Here is a 19,180-nt window from a genome sequence, read left to right as displayed (position 1 = left end):
CTACTGACTGACAGCAGCTCTACTCTTCAATCAATCACTGGATGCTGCACTAGTAGGGTCCTATATAGCTTGTGTAATGATCTTATCCCTGTACAGGGACCAGGTGGGTCCCATCCGACAACCCCATCCCCCGGGCAACCCACAGTCCACTCTTCCTCATCTGTCTGCCACAAACACACAATACTAGTGGAGTGGGCAACATATAGTGAATCATGTAAGGTAGGTAAAGTCTTTAGTGAAATAGATATATAACGCAGCATCAAATGAAAATGCAATACAAGACCTACATTTTACTTAACTATACAAATATATTTAGTGACTGTACTTATTCATTCATATCTTGATTTTTCCTGAATGGACACATAACCTAAACTAAATTAGAACAAATAAGCAAATTATGAGCTTGTGAAATGTGTGCAGGTTTGCCCAAGGGCTCAACAATCCAGACTTGGCTTTAGATAATGGCCACCTGTAGGGTGATCTTAAATAAAAAATGAAATAGGCTATATTATAGAACAATTAGATGAGGTGTATATGATTAGAATGAATTGTGATGAAGGATCAATGTGAACCCTTCACAGTTTCAATGTATAACAGATCCTTATATATTCAGTCCTTCAGTGTGACACGCAGTATGGTTGTAGCTGCAGTGGGAGCTGTAATGAATGACTCTTATAGCACTGAGTCAGTATACATTAAACAAATGAAAAGAATGGGGTGGATGACTTTAATTATTAAGTGCAGTATATCTTTGAGGCAGAAAAATGTCTGACTGTGCAGAAGCTATACACAATGGAGCTGCTGCGACATAATGTAAAGCCTCCTTCTGCTCTGGCGAGTGGGCTGATGATGTGGATGGACTGTCAGTTAGAGGACCTGTTGGCATGTATCCACAAAGCTGAAGTGTCCTCAAGCAAAATAGATTTTTACAGTCTTAAACTGTTAGTATTATAGCAGTAGTAAGGTTTACAAATGTTTGTAGTGGATTGGGAGGAATCTTCTTGTTTATATGGATTTGCGGGGATGAGCCATCTAAAGTGACCTCTGCTGGGAAAACATCTCAAGTGACTGTAGTGTATGATGCTCATGGAAAACTGGTCGTGTGGTTTTAGTTTATTTATGGCCTGTTCTGATGGTCCCCCTATATGCAGAGACAGAAGCTTAAAAAAATAGAAATTGAGAAACCAAAAAGCACATTAGTAAATGGTCATTTCAGTTTGTGGTTATGACGCATTAACTTCCTTCCTCCAGTTTTATGTGCTGATCCAACCACGGCTGTCCTCAGACCGGATTGAAGCACATGTATAATCTGCACTTCAGTGCTGGATTCTTGCTTTGTCATTCATTGCCCACCCCCACACCCATTAACCCTCTATTAAAGTAGTCACAGTGGAGCTTTACACATTGTTGTAGTAATTCATTGGGGCTATTGGCATGTCTCTTCATGTGCCTGTACTGCTGCTGATCACTCAAACTCCTCAACAATTAGGGTGGGCCTGCGTTTATTGTTTGAGTTCAAAGGTGTCTGTGTTGAAGAAGGGATTAGAGGATTTACCTCTTTATCTTTAGACTGATCATTTAGCGCTGTTGGAGTATCTCCATGTGCACAGGGGCGAGGCGCAGTGACACTAAATCTAAACTATCCAGATCTGTTATTGCAAAACGGAGGTTTTTTCTTTTTAAAATAACTAGGCTGCTTGTGACCTTTTGTTGCTAGAAGCAGACAACTGACAGAGAGATGATGGCTGCCAGGTCACTGCTTGCAAAGAGAGAGAGAGAGAGAGGGACCACCAGGGAAAGATATGCTAATCAGATATTTACAATTGGAGCCCATTTTCTTCAGTGGCCAAACAAACATGTCCAGACAAAGGGCGCAGTGATGGGGCACTTTGGTTTGAAAAGTCCGCACCCCACCTATCTTATTACCAAGATAGAGAAGTACACTTCATGGTAGGACACTGATCTACTTGTCATTAACTCACCCCCACACACTCTCCCAGTATTTCCAGTGTTGGTTTATCCCATTCTGAACCCCTCCTGCCCCTCCCCTGACACGGCGCCTCAATAAAATCCATTCCCAAGTTGCCACCAACAAGAGCGCACGTATCACACCAAGACAGGGCACAACTACTGGTGTGTGATAGAGGATAGTTTATTTTACTGTCATCACGGGTGGAACTATTTATCTTCCGACTAGTTCGAGCCGCACATACAGTTTAGGTAAAATGTTGACAAGCGCCTTGGCGCGGCTAATGCTCCTCCTGTCTTGGGGTTACTGCGTGCTGGCAACGCAGGTCGCCTTCTCCAACTTCTCCGTGGACAACGAAGTGCGCTCCAGCTTCATCCAGCGGCGGCTGCGGAGCCAGGAGCGCAGGGAGATGCAGCGGGAGATCCTCTCCATCCTGGGGCTGCCGCACCGTCCGCGGCCGCACGTCCACACCAAACACAACGCTGCCCCGATGTTCATGCTGGACCTGTACAATACCATCTCCACAGACCCAGCGCCGCCCGGATACTCCTACTACAAGCCCGTTTTACCGACCCAGGTGTCCCCCATGGTGACCCCGCAGGACAGCCGCTTCTTGGATGACGCAGACATGGTGATGAGCTTTGTTAATCTCGGTGAGTTTAAAACTTTATAATTACAAACACCATTTTGTAACCTAATGTTTCTAAATTAGAGAGTGTAAAGCCACAGCGTTATATAATTTTATTTAAGGGCATTTTACTATAATAACTCTTAGTAAGTACGTAAGCTATGTGCCTCTGATACTCAAAAGTATCACAGTTTACAACTTAGTAGACATCAGTACTTACAACTTAAAAATAGTACAAGATCTGCTCCTCTTATATCACCAGTAACCACTACATTTTACAGGGACTTGGTTTACTGATGTTTTCATAAATAAAATGAGTACTTTATCATATTATGTTGTCAAGGAGAAGTTAAATCTCTGTTATGACAAGAGTGCATTAGTGTGTGTGTGTGTATACCTATTGGCTGAGTGTGTATGTGAAATACCAACTATTTGGAAATCTCCACAAGGATGGTAACTTTGATCCCAATTACGGACCCATTTCAGTTATCTATTCCTTTGCCAAAGTATTTTAAATCAATAATCACAGTACCTTGATGATAGTAATATCCTGTCTCAATTTCAATTTGGTTTTCAGATCTAACATTTCCACACACAACTACTGCTCAAATTCATGAACAGTGTTTTCTCTGCACCTGATCATGGCCACCTTGCAGAAGCAATATTTTTTGATCACACCAAAACTTCTCTGGTGGATCATTATCTTATCATTATCAAGCTGTATGCTATTGGTCTCTCACAACATGCACTGTTTCATTTGTATATTCACGACCGAAAACAACGTGTCGTTGTGGTGTACATTAGATTTGCTCACTACTCAGCAAAGCGTGCCTCAAAGTTCTATTTTCGGACCACTTATTTTCTCTATTTTTATTATTTATCAAACTTTTTTCTAATTGTTGTGCATCTATATGCAGATGGAACTATTATGTAAACATAAAACACATCACAAATTAAAGTGGCCCTGCAATCTGATTTTAATATTATACAATGTGTAATATACATGTTTGTCAGCTAACAATTTACTGCTTCATAAAACAAAAACATATTCAATGCAATGCAATGCATTTAGCAATAATTGATTAGCTGTTACCAGAAATCTTCTAAAACTGATCTTCTTCCCCTTAATGTTATATAAGCCTATAACAGACTGTGCAGCTTCATACTAGGCAGTTCTTTTCTTAAACACCGTTCTTACGGACAAAACACGCTCAAGTGGCCCCTGCTTGATATAAGACACTGATCAATTTATTTTTAAATGCATTCATTTTAACTTCCCTTACAATTTTTTATTCTTTATGTGTCAAAAGACTCAACAAGACGCTCTGATCCCCTTCGTATCTAAGGAACTTGGAAAAAAAACAGTTCATATTTTGGGCTCCTTTTGCTTGAAATAAGAGACCTGTAAATATCCGTCCTCTGTTATCATCTTGCTTATTTGAAAATATACAGTTTTCTTATCTTAACACAAATTGTTTTCAGTAATGCTATCAATGTTCCTTCTTTTATTTACAGATTGATCATTTTTCTTTTGACTGTGTCTAGTTTAAGGTTGTAACTCTATTTTTTTAGTTGTTTAGTTTATTTGTTTGATTGTTTGCTGGTTGTTTGTTCTGTTATTGTTGTGTTATATATTATTGTGTCTTGTACTCTTCTGTTTGCTTTGGACCCCCTTGAAAACGAGATAATACATCTCAAGGGGTTTCTCCTGAGATAATACATTTCTGACAAAGCCAGTGTGTCTGACATTGTGGCTTATAGGTCACTTTGTTCACTTCAAATCCAGCATTATGCATTCCGAGCTGTAAATGTTATGACAACATCCCTGTATCCGATTTCCCCAGAATCCCTTCAAAGCTCCGGGGGAGAGGCTTTAGCGTGGCTTTGTTTCACATGACTAGGAATTGAACGGGTATTTCTAAACCCCAAGGAAGTGAGAAACAAGTTGACTGAGATTAAGATACAAACTGCATCTAAACACGTTAATGCTGGTCTCTGTTAGTGCAGGTGCTTGTGTGTGCTGTGCATTCCTGCATTTCTTGTGTTTGTATGTTTGTTTGGAGAGGTGTAAATCACAGGGGTCACAGGTGGGAGTTGGGGCTGACTCAGACATTATTGAATTTATAAAAGGCAAATCCTGCCTTTGTTTCCCTTGGAGACCCTACAGCGGCTCTGATATCACTATGGTGAAACAGCAGACGGCATGGTGCCTGTGGCTCTTATCCGGATGTGGTTTCATCCAAAACCAACCTTTGTCTTCTGTCTGCCCCTCTCCTGCCTCTGGGCTTAAGGGTCAGTGTTAAGAAATGAAGTGTGTGCATCTGAGTTTTGTCTGTATGTATGTCGATGTTGTACATCAAGACAGAACTGAAGCCATTTAATTAAGAGCCATTTAGAGTTATTTTTCAATCAGCCCACAAACGTGTAGTTAATACAAAACATTTGGAGACTGTAAAAAAATCTGAAACATAACATTTTATGTCCTCAGTCGTGAACTTTTAACTGACAGTCTTTAGCTAATGAGATCTGGAAATATTGTTTCTGGAAACTCACAGCAGATTTATGTGGTTCCACATCTGAAGAGTTTGATTATAAAGAGGAAGGAGTAAAAAAAAAAGGACACAATGAGTGTGTATTATTTCTCTCTCAAGCCCTCCGCGGCCTCCTGTACTGATGATTGGCAGAGTTTTTAGCTGGGGCTCCCACATTGTGCTGGAGTTGACTCTGTCTTGGTGGTCCTGGGATGATCGCTTCAAGACCGAACTAGATTATGGTATTTCCCTTCCAAAGACCACAGCTTCCAGTGTGACGGAGAGCTGCTGTAGAGCTGTACGGCCCCTTCCCCCAAGTGCGCATAGGTATACCCTGCAGGTGGACTGGGCTTAGAATAGTATCATACTAGTATTGTAGATAAATCAGCCTCATTTACTCAGTGTCTTTAACTGAAATTAATTATGTTAGAGGGAAGGGAACAATTTAACCCCTGTTTTTCATATGTTAGACAGTATTTGAGAGCTTGTTTAGTCATATAGTAAAGTATATCACATCACTACACACATGCAGATACACGGCTGCATATGTTTACTTGTGTTAGAACACCAAACCACAAGTTGTACTTCATGATAACCAGCAGGAAGCACTGGTCTCATTGTCATGCAACGTTACGCAAGCAGCTGCCATTCAACTGCACATTTGTAGTTCCTATTGTCCATTTGTTTATAAAGAAATGCATTGAATGTAGCGCCAGGGCCTAAACTTAACTCTCAGTCTTATCAGTCGTAGCTGTTCAACGGTTCTCTGCTCTGCTACTCATCATGGCGGGCGGCTTGTTTACTGCTGCTAGAAACCTTTGCCTGGAGACGTGTACACATGCGTTCAGTATGGGACCACAACACACCTGCAGAGCATGGGAAAGGGCTTAATGACCAGAAATGTCACTGGCTTTCATTAGAATAGAACGAGTGCAAAAACAGTCGGAGGAATGGCTGCTAGCTGAAGAACAGAAGGTGTATTGTGTTTTTGAGAACAAGCAGGAAGAAATGCGTTTGTCCTGCTAAGCTGATCTGTAGGAAGCATAAGGAGATCATACAAAGAATTTCTTTTGCCCCACCAGCAAATCGTATTAACCGTCTCATTATTTAAACATTCATGTGCAAAATAATTACTTTCTTTTTAGTGTGCGAAGCTCCAATTGTAATTGCATAGTGGCATCCCCATGCCAAGACACTATAAGTCCACTTTTGTCTTTTAAATCTTGAGCAGAATAATTGAAAGCTTACTTTGTCATCAATAGCAGACATGGTGCTTACAGTTTTCAGTCAATTTATGCAAAGGTGCAACGTTAGTTTAGCAAGCGCCTTTTTTGTCGTTCTAATAATATGCAAGGAAACAGCTTAAACAATGTTGTCAAACTTGTGAACACATGCAGGCATAATAATGAAAAGATTTACAACATTTATCAGTTGAATAGTAAAGTCTGAACTTGACTGACTCATAGAATGTCAAATCAGTTTTATTTATATAGCCCAATATCACTCATTGCCTCAAGGGGCTTCACAGTCTTTGTTGTTACGATACCCTCTACGCTTAGACACTCGATGCAGATAAGGAAAAAAAACAGGGAAAACATGGAAGTAACTTCAGGAAGAGCCACAAAGGATGGATCCCTCTCCCAAAACAGACAGACATGCAAATAGATGGCGTGCTTACTGAACAGAGTGGAAGAATAGACCCACACAGAACAGATCTATAACAATATGTATGACATAAATAATGTCTGAAGCAGTGACTACTATTCACAATGATCGTATTTTTGTTTTCGTGCAGACATTGAGATCTTTAAACCACCCATGCTGTTCGGAAAAAAAACCAATTACTATAAAATTGCAATAGGTTAATGATAGCTCCGCGGCTGTGTGGCCCCGCAGTGTGAGGAGTAATCTGAAGTGTTGAAATGCCTCCCAGAGGGAAGTTTGCATATCTGAGGTCTGATCTCTGCAGCTAATGGTCCCTAACATAAACACACCAAGTCCTTACAAGCAATTATTGCTTTCATAAAAACACCCCTTGTTCCCTTCCAGCATTTAATTGCGGTCAAACAAATGACTAGCAGGGTTCAGAATGCACCGCTCTTAATGACAAACGGCTCGTGTGTGTTTTTGTTTCGTTATTAGTTTAAAAGACTGTGAGTCAGTGCGTGTGTGTGCTCTCATGAAACAAACTTGCTGTTTCTAGTGTTGGGCTGCTGTGTGTATGTCTGTGCACTGACACAATAGTGGACCATCAGAAGGGAACGCAGGGTGATGTCATGATGATGTCATGGTGTATGCCAGCGGGCAGGATGTGTTTAAGGTGGCTAATCGCTGCTCAGCTCTGCACACCTTCACCAGAGACCTCCACTGCTCTTTCCAAGGACAAACACATTGACTAACGCTATAAAAACACGACACTGGAAAGCCTCAGGAAGCTTTGGGGTCTTTCTGACCACCGCTCCCCTGGAAAGTCTGAGTGCTGGAGAGCCTCAGCTGGTTCAGGGCGGGTCGGAAACCCTGTAGTGCCATCAGCTACTGCTGCTTTACTTCATCCTCTACAATGGGAATGAAATCACTGGACTGTGATACATGGCAAAATGATCAGGGAGGTGTGGGTGGTACAGACTCTGGCAGCTAGGTCACATGAATTTGTGTGTCGCTCTATATTTTATGTGAGTGTGTTTATAAAAGCACACTGACTGCTGTGGTTTTCCGGGCAGTGCCTTAACAGGCCTTTTCTTGTGGTCAGCACATGTGTGCAATTTAAACAGGGAGCCAAACTGAGCCTTGAGTGTGTTTTTTCTCCCCCACATTGGCACGTATAGCAGATTGACTTAAGTGATGTTTAGATCAATCACTTCTCTCATGGAAGCAGGATTTTTCCTATTTCTGACACTGTGCTTCCGAGATGTGGGCAGAGTGACACACATCAGAGAATCGTTTGATTCAACAACGGTTTTGACATCTGATTGTACTCACAGTGGTTTGCCTTTCCCTCAGATGTACAAACTTTCCCTTTGAGGGTTGTAAGTATTATTTCACTGTGTGTGTGTGTGTGTGTGTGTGTGTGTGTCAGCTGATGCAAACAACAATAAACCATTTATCACTGCTCTATTCAAATCTGGTGAATTATAAATGAAGCATGTTGTCAAAGCATTTTTACTGTATCTTTATCTCTGTTTCTCTCTTTTCTCCCTAATAGTTGATCAGGATCAGGATCTTCTATATAAGCAGCACAGAAGAGAATTTCGCTTCGACCTTTCCCGTATCCCAGAGGGAGAGGCCGTCACAGCAGCAGAGTTTAGGATTTATAAAGATTTCATCCAGGAACGCTACGAGAACGAAACATTCAGAGTCAGTGTCTACCAGGTCCTGCAGGAGCCTCCAAACAGGTATGGGTGTTTTCTTTCCGGCTCGTTTCTCAATTTTACAGGAATTGTACAGATTCTTTGCTGCTTACTCTTGATTTGTTTTAACCTCGATCATATATATCAGCTGGATCTCCTCAGTTGTGTTTAGCATTAAGGGATCACTCAATTGTATTCCCTCACTTTCCTCTAGTGGTCTCTGTTTGAATTTGTCTGGGTTTATGATATCTGTCTGATTTCTACCACCGCACTTATAAGATGGTAATGAAAGTTTCAGTGGTGCTCACAACGCATTAGCAGTGAAAAGTGAAACCTAAAACTAAAGTAGGTAACTTATAAAATAACCTTTTTGTCTAATTGGTTGTATTTTTTCAGACGCGGTAGATTCTTACAAGTGCCATTAGGAGCTGCAGGAGGAGTCGGAGAACAGATTATCTGTCTTATGTACTACTGTCAGGATATAGTTAGATTCAGCAAATATGACAAAAAGTTATATTCATAAAAGTTACCTACTGCAGTTTTAAAGAAAATTTACAGTGGCTTTCTGAAGCTGTAGGCTACTTTGGCACAGCAGTGCTTTGAGCTAAAATCTAACATCACCATGCTAACATTCACACAGTTATAAAGCTAAGAAGCTGATGTTTAGAATGTACAATGTTTACTGGTTCACCGTGTAAGTTTAGTGTTTTGTTGAGTGCACTAGAGAAAAAGTTATTGCAATTCATCTTCAAGGGGATAATGAATGTCTGCACCAAATGTCATGGTGAAAAAACACAAATTCTCCCCTTCATGGTGATGTCCCTTAAGTTAATGAGGTTTATCATCTGGTAACCATGAAAGAATACAGTTTTGTGCCAAGCCGTCTAGCAGATGTTGGGATATTTTACTAGATAAGTGAAAACTCCAGTTGACCTGCTGGTGGCACTAGAAAAGTCAGGGATCACCAAAGTGATTATAGCTGATCTCAGGGACACAAATGACGGCACCAAGTTTAATGGCAGTCCATTTAATATTTGTTGAGATATTTCATTAAAAAACAAAAAAAGTCAATCTGCTAATATCTTATCTCTGACTTTAGCTATAGCTAAAGGCCACAATGAATGTCTGCAGGAAATTTCACAGTAATCCATCCAGTAGTTGAGATATTTCAATCTGTCCCAAAGTGGTTGACGGACCAAAATGTCCATCCCTAGAGCCACGCTGCTAATGTTGATAAAAATTCAACAGCAATGTGACTTTTTAGAAACAGTGTCCCCATTTCTCTGAATAATCCCAATTCCCCACAACACATTGAGAGCAGTTTTCATACAGGCTAATTCTTATAGAAACTAGTTCCAAAGGCATGTTGCTGGTGAATATTTTAAATGTAATTCTTGAGTACTGTGAGGCACCTTCAATGAAACTCCATTCACCTCCGTTGTAACTGGGCCAAGTATATCTATCTCTCTCAGAAACCAGATAAATAAAACCAAACCTATCTGCATGGCTAATTAGTTAAATTTAAAGCATTTTTCAAAGGTTCTTCAGTTCTTCATAGTACCAGGTTTCAGTGCTACATATGATTATCCTCTTATGATAGTGACAGAGTACGACTAGTGTGGTTGACTTTGAACAAACACCTTATGCTGCTGTGTGTTTTTTTGCTGAAAACTGGTCTTTAGTCTTCCGCATGTGCACATGGATCTGTCTGCCTTGGCGGTGTCTGTCTACGTTTCCCCACAGGTTATTTCTGCTGATGTTAGTGTCAGCACCAAAGCTGTTTACACAGACATTAGCGTCAATTACAGAAGCACAGTGGTTCTCTCCAGAGCAAGTTTACTCTCACACAGTCAGAACAGGCTGGTCCCTGGGAGACCTGCGTTTATAACACACAGCTCCAACCACAAATGACACTCTCAACCCTCAAGACGTCAGTTTACTCTCTTTCTCTTACACAGGTGGTTATTCCTCCATGTTTCTGTCTGTCTGTAGCTCTGTTTGGTCTGTCACTCTGCCAGCTTCTGGGTTACGCTCACGCTGTTTCCTTGTTTCAAACCACATCTGAAATTGGATAATTAGACTCAACACACCCCCTTCTTTCTCAGTAATCAAAGTTGTACCACCCACATTATAAAATCACTCTGCCCCATTAACTTGCTTGACTCTGCCTGCCAGGGAGACATAAGTGAGCGGCAGCAGATTTAAGTCCTTCATCGGTGACAGCGGGGCTGAGGATGGTGTTAAGCGCAACACCATTGTCATTCACAGACACACAAAGGCCACTCCACACAGACAAGCAGGCGGCAGGACTATGGGCAGACGTCTGCCTGAAGGTCTGAAACTCAATCTGTAAACAAGGCTATTGTCTGGGAAATCTGCCCTTAAGACGGCATGATATGTGTGTAGGAGTTTTCTTCTGGGATGAAGAAAGTGCTTCTTTGATAGTGGCTGTTTGTTTTGGTGGACACATGATTCAGGGGCTGGATGTTTAGGTCACTACATGTTGTTTTAAGACTGAAATGATTAATAATAATTTATTGTTATAGTTTACATAAGAGTTCTTATTCTTAAGTATTCTTATATTCTTCTGTATCAATTAACTATGAAAGATTAGGTTTGTTATTTTGATTTGCACGGGTATTCATCCTGATTCAGTGTGTTTACAGTGCAGTCAGAAATGATTAGGACAGTCACACATGCTCTGTACTCTAGCACAAACAGTGGCCATGAGCTGTCTCTCAGCTTTAATTTCAACTTGTTTATATCCTAAACAACAAGGGAACTGTGGCCCTTTAGGTGACACAACGTAATTGGACAAGTTTACACAAACTTAATTGATGTTATCATGTTTTATATTTGGTTCCTTTGCAGCCACAGACATCAACACTGCAGCTATCTTAATTATTGTGCTCACTTTTTTCCTTCAGTCTGGTCATCAGCAAATGAAACACATTCTCTGTTAACTGAGGTCAGGTGTCTGACTGCTAATAAACAACATTCCACTGTTTGACCATAAAACCTCTTAGTTGCCTTTAATGTATTATTTTCCTGCGCCATTGGGGGAATATCTATAAAAAGGGTTACGCTACACTGTGCCCCCAGTATGGATGTAAACGCATTCAAACACAAGGCTGAAAATAAGCACTTTAACCTCAAAGTCATTCATTTATTTCTAATCCAATCTGCAGGTGGACTTTGCCAAAATGATAAATATAGTAATATATAAAACAAGTTGTCCTAATATGTTCTAACTGCACTCTAGCTGTTGCAGGACCACACATGTAGTTCTGCATTTATTTGCCAATTAAAAACTAATTTTATGTAATTTACAAGACAGCCAACCATTTTCCTAAGCATACCACATGCTCTTAGACTGTTTTCATACACTCCAGAGAGCCATTGCTTTTCATTAATTTCAGGAATGAAAATCAATTTGCAGAAACTCAAAAACAAGAGATGGGTAACAAATCACAGTGGACCACCATTGTAGCATTTTATCAAACTTGTGTTTTCATTTTATGGAAACACATTTGCAATTAGTCTTTGAAGGAACATTTGATTAGTATTTCAGTCTGCAGCCAAGCAAGGATACTCCATTTATGTTTAACTTTAACTTGTGTTTTCACACTCAATGTTTTCAGCCTTGAGATGCCTTGAATTTAATTACATTCTGTCCTCTCCTCAGTGAAGTGGAGCTCTTGCTACTGGACCAGCGAGAAGTGTGGGCTGCAGAGGAGGGCTGGCTGGCCTTTGACCTGACTGCTACCAGTAACCTCTGGCTGGTCAACCCGGAGCAGAACCTCGGCCTACACCTGGTCCTGGAGGACAGCCATGGTCAGTCACTGCCATACATTAACTCGCATGAGGGGGGGGGGTCCATAACAGCAACAATAGCAAGAATACAGTCTTTGTTTAGAGTAATGATTTAATGCTTTTTAAATCATATGGTTAAAAGCACAACCACATATTTAGTGTTTATTTGTATATTTATAATGTGTATATAGGGTTCTTACAGAGTTCATGTAATGATTGTGGTTGTTGTGGTTGTATTAGGATGAACAAATGATTGTTTAGTAGAAACTTAGATGTGTGTTATTGTCATTCTTTAGTGGTTGGTTCACTCATTAGTTCTGTTCCCCCTGTCTCTCTCCGAAGGCCAGAGGAGGAACCCCCGACTGGCGGGGCTGGTGACAGGCAGTGGACCTCAAGACAAGCAGCCCTTCATGGTTGCCTTCTTCAGAGCCAATGAGGTGCGTTTCCGCAGCGTCCGTTCTGCTCACGGCCACAAGGGGCGCCAGTCCAACCGCTCCAAACCCCAGAGGACTGTCCAAGATGCACTAAAGGCAGTGGAGGCTGCAACAGGTGCCTGAACCTTCTCACTCACACCATCATAGACTCTCGTCATGGTTTTAATCACTTTGACCAACTGGCCTTTAATATTTTTGTATTTTGATACTTGTGTGTACTCATACTTGCGTGTTGTCAATTTCAGATAACCTTGGCATCTCTAAGGAGGGATGTAAAAAGCATGAACTGTATGTCAGTTTCAGAGATTTAGGATGGCAGGTATAATTCAGAACTTTCATTTTGATCTCATTTTGATATCATTTGATTTTCAAAAGTGACAATTGACTGATACTTCCTGTGATTTTATTCTGATCAGGACTGGATCATAGCACCAGAGGGCTACGCCGCGTACTACTGCGAGGGAGAATGCGCCTTCCCTCTCAACTCCTACATGAATGCCACCAATCACGCTATTGTGCAAACTCTGGTAAGTCCCAAACAGCCCCTGATGACAGGCACTTTCACTACAACCTCCTCCACTTTCTGTGAAGATTGATTTATGCTTCTTCTACCCACAGGTGCATTTTATCAACCCAGAAACGGTGCCCAAACCCTGCTGTGCCCCCACCCAGCTACATGGCATCTCGGTGCTCTACTTTGACGACAGCTCCAACGTCATCCTCAAGAAGTACCGCAACATGGTGGTCAGAGCCTGTGGCTGCCACTGACCGCTCGTACCCCCTTCTGTGAGCTGTGCAAATCCGAAGGGACGTTTAACAAAGGCGGAGGCAAAGGAACCAGAGGCAAGATGATTGACTGGCTGGTCACCAGGGAGCTCTTGCCGCAGAATGGACTTTAATCTGGTGTACTGTTGTTATGACCAGCAGCTGAGCCTCCCATGCAGCATTTACTACGACCACAAACCAGTTAGAACTATTAGTCACAGAGAAAGGTTTCTTTAAAAGTGCTCTGAAAGGACCAAATATTGAGTGCTAGAAACAGAAAGTCAAAACTATTTCCCCTAATGTTTAACACATATCTATCTGCATTCTCTTGTGACCAAGAGGCATCAAAATATAAAATATGGCTTGGGTGGAAATGTGCATTTGATAACTGATTTCACAGCTTGTAAAACTTTAAATCTCCATCTTCCTGTCGAACCACTGCACCTTGTCTTTTGGAACAGCTGGATGAACTTATGTCCCGATGAGAAGAAACCAACTTCACTGGTGTTGAACTAGTTGTTCAGGAAGTCATTTGGACCAAGTCAGGTGTAAGACATCTGGCAGCTCCTGAATGTGCTTCTGATGTAGAGGAGCTCAGTGAAGAATGACAGCCGAGACTGTTAATAACAGTGTGCGGGACTGAAAGTCCTGCCTGTTGGGCCCAGTTTCCTGGTGCAGACATATATCACCAGCCCTGTGACAGGCATACAGTCTGCAAGATGTCAGTGATTCATGAGGCGGACATCGGGGTGTGCACCATCACCCCGACTGCAGCTGCCTTCTGGTGTCAGACCAGAGCTGCAGGTGGGCAAAGGGAAGCTGTAATTTTATTTTGTCAAGTAGTCAAATAAATGGAAACTATCCCACAAGAAGCAGGTGTTTTTTTTATTTTTTTTTACCTTGTTTGACCTCAACAGTGTTCCTTACAGTGGCATTCAAAGCACCTTTGGCTGTAAATGGCTATAGTAAATAATGGTTTGTGAGGGATTCATTGGGTTTAGAGAAACAAAATTCAGACCGTTTTAGACATGACATATTTATTTAACAGTGCGAAAACTGTTTTACAGGTTAAAGACACAATCAGTGTGTACAGCACCTTGTCCACCCTAACTCTGAAATCAGAGTTGAGTGGTCCGCATTTCAATTTTGAACCATTTCATTTTTTGTCCAAGTGTATAATGTATATAATATCCAGACATATGGCGCTGTACACTGATCACAGATTGTGCTTTTGAAGTACTTTGAATAGCTCTTAACAATGGGACAGACATTTAAAAAGGAGCATCGGTACAAAAGCAGCTATATACTGCAACAACCAGGCCAATAAAAGCATTCTCACTGACATTCACAGAGAAACTAGGAGCTTCCAGCACAACATATTACACCACAGCCCACACTGTTAAAAACACACACTATATGTATCTGTCACCTTAAATAGAAAACAGAGGTAGAAGCGAAAAAACTAAATCCTACTGAAAAAAAGTTGAATGTCAATTTGAAAATTCACTTTATTATCAGGATTCTGGCATGGGGGATATGCAGAAATTTGGAATGAAATTGATCCTTTATGTGGTTTAAGAAGTCATATTAGATGCAAGAGAGATAAACTTAAAATGATTTGATCAGCAGTGAGGAACCTGAGGGAGTATTTTTCTGTGCTTTTCAGGGAACAAGGGCACAATTTTGTCAGAAATGCTGCAAAAAATAATCAGAACACTTTAAAAACCCAAACAATATTCTTTCTTTAATTCACTATCAGTGAAGCAGCTCCCTGTGGAAACATAGATGCACGCTTTGGTTCTCCACGTTCTCACAAAAACGTATTAAATTGACTCTCTCACATGAACACGATCTGAATTCTGTGTTATGATAGACTCTGATCATGCTCACAGAAAATGAAATGTTTAACTCAACTCTTGACAAATATGCTTCTGTAGGTTTTCCTCTGGGGGATCCTGAGAGTTTATCTTATCAGTCCTCTTTAGCTTTTACACCTTAGATACAATTAAAAACCACAGTCAAGCACAGAAATACAATTCAGGAGGTAGAAAGACAGCAAATATCAGCTGAATATAGCAGAGCTTAAAAGAGATAGACTTCTTCCTGTCCATAAAACAGTGAACCTCCTCACTACATGCAGTTAATCCCTGTACCTCTTAACTCAGGGGCTGAATAGTGCCTCCTCCGGACTGCCTCTGCCTCCTTCTTCTGCCCCCCTGCTGGCCACTCTGGCCCCGGGGGAACCTGGGGTTGTGCTTCCTTTAGGGACTCACACACTCCTTCTGATTTCCTAGGGGAGGTTTTTGGCTCCAGGGTGGCTGACGGTGCAGGCTGGGGGGCTGAGACAGGGGTGAGAGCCAGGCAGACGTCCCCCACAATGAGCTGGCGGCACTGCAGGCCACAGAGACGGGCAGTCCTCTGAGGGCTGCAGGAGGACCAACCCCTCCCGCGCACAAAGAACGGGTACTCCACATAGACATCCACCAACTCCTGGAGGAGGATGATACATTATGCAAAGGAAGATTAGAAACAGCGATGCAGCCTACACACTTGTTCACTAGGGGGTGGTGTTGTCCTACTTGTGCTGAATTCCTGTCAGATAGCAATATAGTGAAGTGTTTTTTACGTACTAAACTGAAGCATTCAATAGCTTCAGTAGAGACATTTGATAAATTCAGGCTTGTACTGATCAGCTATTTGCACAGTTAATCAGATACCTGACTAACTGAGTGATGAATGTCAGTAGATGTATTTTTACCACATACCAAAAAGGGATGTGAATCGAGTACTGGTTCCAAATTGTATGCCACAATTTGCCATCAATTTATTTTTATCAATGGCAGAACAAGTAGAAGAAGAAATTGTCCAAATAATGACTTCATCAAACTACTATAACTTCAGCGTTAAAACCTGTGTAGGCCTACTTTTCATACAGAAAACTGATCAGGAATCAATAAAGGCAATTGACAAAGAATCGGGCCGATAAGCATAATCGCTAATGGTATTTGTATCAATAAAATCTTATCAATTCGTATCCCTAATGCCAAACCAATGCCACCCACAAATGAATGATCCAGTCTGAAGTTAGGTTAAGGGCTTGTCATAGTGATTAAATATCCATAGCTTTTTTGTTAATTATATTTGAAATCAAAGCCCAGTGAAGTTTTTGTATGTAGAAAAATTAAACAATTCCAATGAAAACAGCATGCAGTTTTACACAGTCATTGTTTTTCAAATACAAAGACTGGGATGTCAGAACAGATCTAATTCTACACATAGTGGGTATACAAGGATATGTTTCTATATTTTTTTAATCAAATGAATTCAATGAAGAGACCAAAAACCAATAATGCTTCTCCCATACCCTGTGTGTATGTGTGACTGTCAGTCTCAAGCAATTTCATTTATAGTGAAGACATGAATCTCACAAATGATTACAGTCATAATAGTTTAAGTTTAAAAAAGGCTGCTTTATTTACAAAAGCAGCTGGGCACTGTTGTTTTAAGCGTTATTCAAAAAGAAAGTGGAAGTACTTACTTACTGACTAGTTTCTGCTGCGGATTTAAACACATTTGGTGTGCTAGTATGTGGGAGTGCCCACGTTCATTGCAGCGATGGAGAAGTCACTCAGTGCAGCGGTGTGGCTAACTTATGTACGGTATTTGAATAGTTTTTGGACAGAAATGGAGCTCTGTGACCCGGTGGAATAAGACGTAGCAGGGTTTGATTACACAGACAATACTTGCTAGAGGGATGAATTTGTGAATTTGTCCTATCCCCATACAAGTATTTAAAACTGATAAAATATTAAGGTTCAAAGATCATATGACCATATGACCTGAATGCAACATTTGGTAGATGAATTACATTAGAGCAATAATGGCAGTTACCTGTAAATAAAGCAAAGTAATTTTTCCTTTACCTGGGACTGCTGGTCGTGAAGCAGGATGAGGAGACGTGAGATGGAGGAGGAGGAAGCTGAAGCGGTGATGCTCTGCACCGTGCAGCAGCTCAGGCGCAGGTCTGGACAGGCCAGGGATCCCAGCAGGAAGTCTTCTGTCTGCAAGTGTTCCACTCTCCTCAACTGCCCGTCTCTGAGCTCAATAAGAGAGCCTGCCACAAAGTGAGGAAGCAGCCAAGGAAAATGGTTGGGAGAGGAAGGATCATGCTCAGAACAGGCGAGTGTAGAAGATCTTGATGCGTCCTCCTTCATGGAGGTGTATGTGTTGCTTGAGTTATCGGCAGGGGAAACTCTTATGAAGGAACGTCCAGAAACATGTTGTTTGACCCCCTTTGTTGACCGTTGAGCTGTGAAGTCCTCATATAGAGAGTGAGGTAGGCATGTGCTCAACAATGGAGGGCTTGCTTTTTCAACCCTGGGAAAATACTCAACTTTTCTTTCCCTTCTCCTCACATAAGGTTCTTTATTCCTCCCATTGCTCTGCCTCTCCGTGTTTAAACTCTTGTCCCTTAATGTCTTGGGCTGCTCCCAGCCGTACCCTCCACCCACCCTTTGGAAACCGTCAGTGACCAGGGAGACAGGGCTGAATCTGGAGTGGTGGTGTGGGTGGTGTGGGTGCAGTGCAGGTGTTCCAGACAAGTGGCTGTTGGACTGATAGTGGTGATAAAAGTCCCATCCAGGGTGCAGGGGGTTGAACTCTCTCCACTCGGCCCAGCCATGATGCTCCCTGAACGCAGAGAGGACCTGAGGTTTGGATCTGGTGGATGTGTTAGTCTGCATCCATGGCTGGTACAGTGCAGGAACCCGTTTCGGTACGGGCTGAAAAGGGCCTGTGTGTTTTGTCTTAAACTCACTGTGGCTCTTGTAAGGGTAGGGCGCCTTGAATGTTGCAGCATCACACTGCTGCTGCTGCTGTTGCTGCTGCTGTGGGGGAGAGCTTGGTCTTTGGTCCCTCTTTTTGAGTGGGAGGCTGTCCCTGTCTGGGACAAGTGCTAGGTTCGGTGTGAGGCTCATTGGCTCACGCTGCCTGACGCTCAAACTGGCACTGCATGCCCTCCTGCAGAAGCTGAGGAGGTGTTGTGATCATGTGACACAGACTCCACTTTTTTCGCAAGCGCTGCAGATAGTTAGGTCCAGGGTTGTCACGATCTGAAAAGTAGAGGAAAAACATGTTGGTGCACATTATGTCCTCACAAGCAAGGGGTCAACCTGAAGAAAATCATTTGAATTTCTATTGAGACTCTTTCATTCTTTGCCTCTCACGGCCTCTCACTTCAAAGATTTCTTGATAAATGACCACCCGGTGAGATCATTGCCTGTAAATATCCCCCTCACACATCAATAGTAACTTCAACATCAGCCTTCACATGACGGCATTCCAACCACCAATTGCTATATTGATGGGGTTCAGTTTGATGGACATCTACCAACTCCTTTGAAAAAAAAAAAGTTACTATGGTAACAAAGAACTGCACAGTATGGTTGATGGAAGGAATGAAGTTATGGTGAGGATAATGCAAAGTAAAAGGTTGGGGGTGGGTGAGAAGTTAGAGGTTAGATTTTATCATGAGGTTAACATTATCTTTCAATCATGCATTTTTCTCATGGGACCGAAAACGCTAAAAACTACTGAAACCCCATCCTCCTCCTTACATGCACATGCACAGAAGAGAGTCAGTTCAGAGGGGGGGCTAAATATAAACACTTTGTGGTCTCACACACACACACACA

General features: G+C 41.8%; 2 protein-coding genes across 2 annotated transcripts in view; one reads left to right on the top strand and one right to left on the bottom strand.

The window, feature by feature from the left end:
• Positions 1 to 2,103: 2,103 nt before the first annotated feature.
• On the top strand, positions 2,104 to 14,340 carry LOC118328685 (bone morphogenetic protein 7-like). The gene is made up of 7 exons (XM_035662563.1): positions 2,104 to 2,622; positions 8,331 to 8,520; positions 12,161 to 12,309; positions 12,631 to 12,837; positions 12,968 to 13,041; positions 13,139 to 13,249; positions 13,341 to 14,340. The coding sequence occupies exons 1-7, from the start codon at positions 2,226 to 2,228 to the stop codon at positions 13,488 to 13,490; spliced, it is 1,278 nt and encodes a 425-aa protein (XP_035518456.1). The 5' UTR covers positions 2,104 to 2,225; the 3' UTR covers positions 13,491 to 14,340.
• A 190-nt stretch (positions 14,341 to 14,530) lies between these two features.
• LOC118328684 overlaps positions 14,531 to 19,180 on the bottom strand; it is a 6,022-nt gene continuing 1,372 nt past the window's right edge. Inside the window, exons 2-3 of the mRNA XM_035662562.1 lie at positions 17,411 to 18,598; positions 14,531 to 15,977 (exon numbers count right to left, since the gene is read on the bottom strand). Coding sequence (XP_035518455.1) covers positions 15,618 to 15,977; positions 17,411 to 18,463 — 1,413 coding nt within the window. The 5' untranslated portion in view covers positions 18,464 to 18,598 and the 3' untranslated portion in view covers positions 14,531 to 15,617. The remainder of the gene's footprint in view (positions 15,978 to 17,410; positions 18,599 to 19,180) is intronic.

This window comes from Morone saxatilis, unplaced genomic scaffold (assembly GCF_004916995.1).
Source record: "Morone saxatilis isolate NCDOM2014 unplaced genomic scaffold, NCSU_SB_2.0 Contig18, whole genome shotgun sequence".
In the NCBI taxonomy this organism is placed as follows: Eukaryota; Metazoa; Chordata; class Actinopteri; family Moronidae; genus Morone; species Morone saxatilis.
This window is presented reverse-complemented; position numbering and strand designations above follow the sequence as displayed.

Coding starts and splice junctions, on each gene's coding strand:
- LOC118328685 (XM_035662563.1), top strand. CDS start 2,226: ATGTTGACAAGCGCCTTGGCGCGGCTAATGCTCCTCCTGTCTTGGGGT. Junction 2,623..8,330: donor GATGAGCTTTGTTAATCTCG/GTGAGTTTAAAA, acceptor TCTCCCTAATAG/TTGATCAGGATCAGGATCTT. Junction 13,250..13,340: donor ACGCTATTGTGCAAACTCTG/GTAAGTCCCAAA, acceptor TTCTACCCACAG/GTGCATTTTATCAACCCAGA.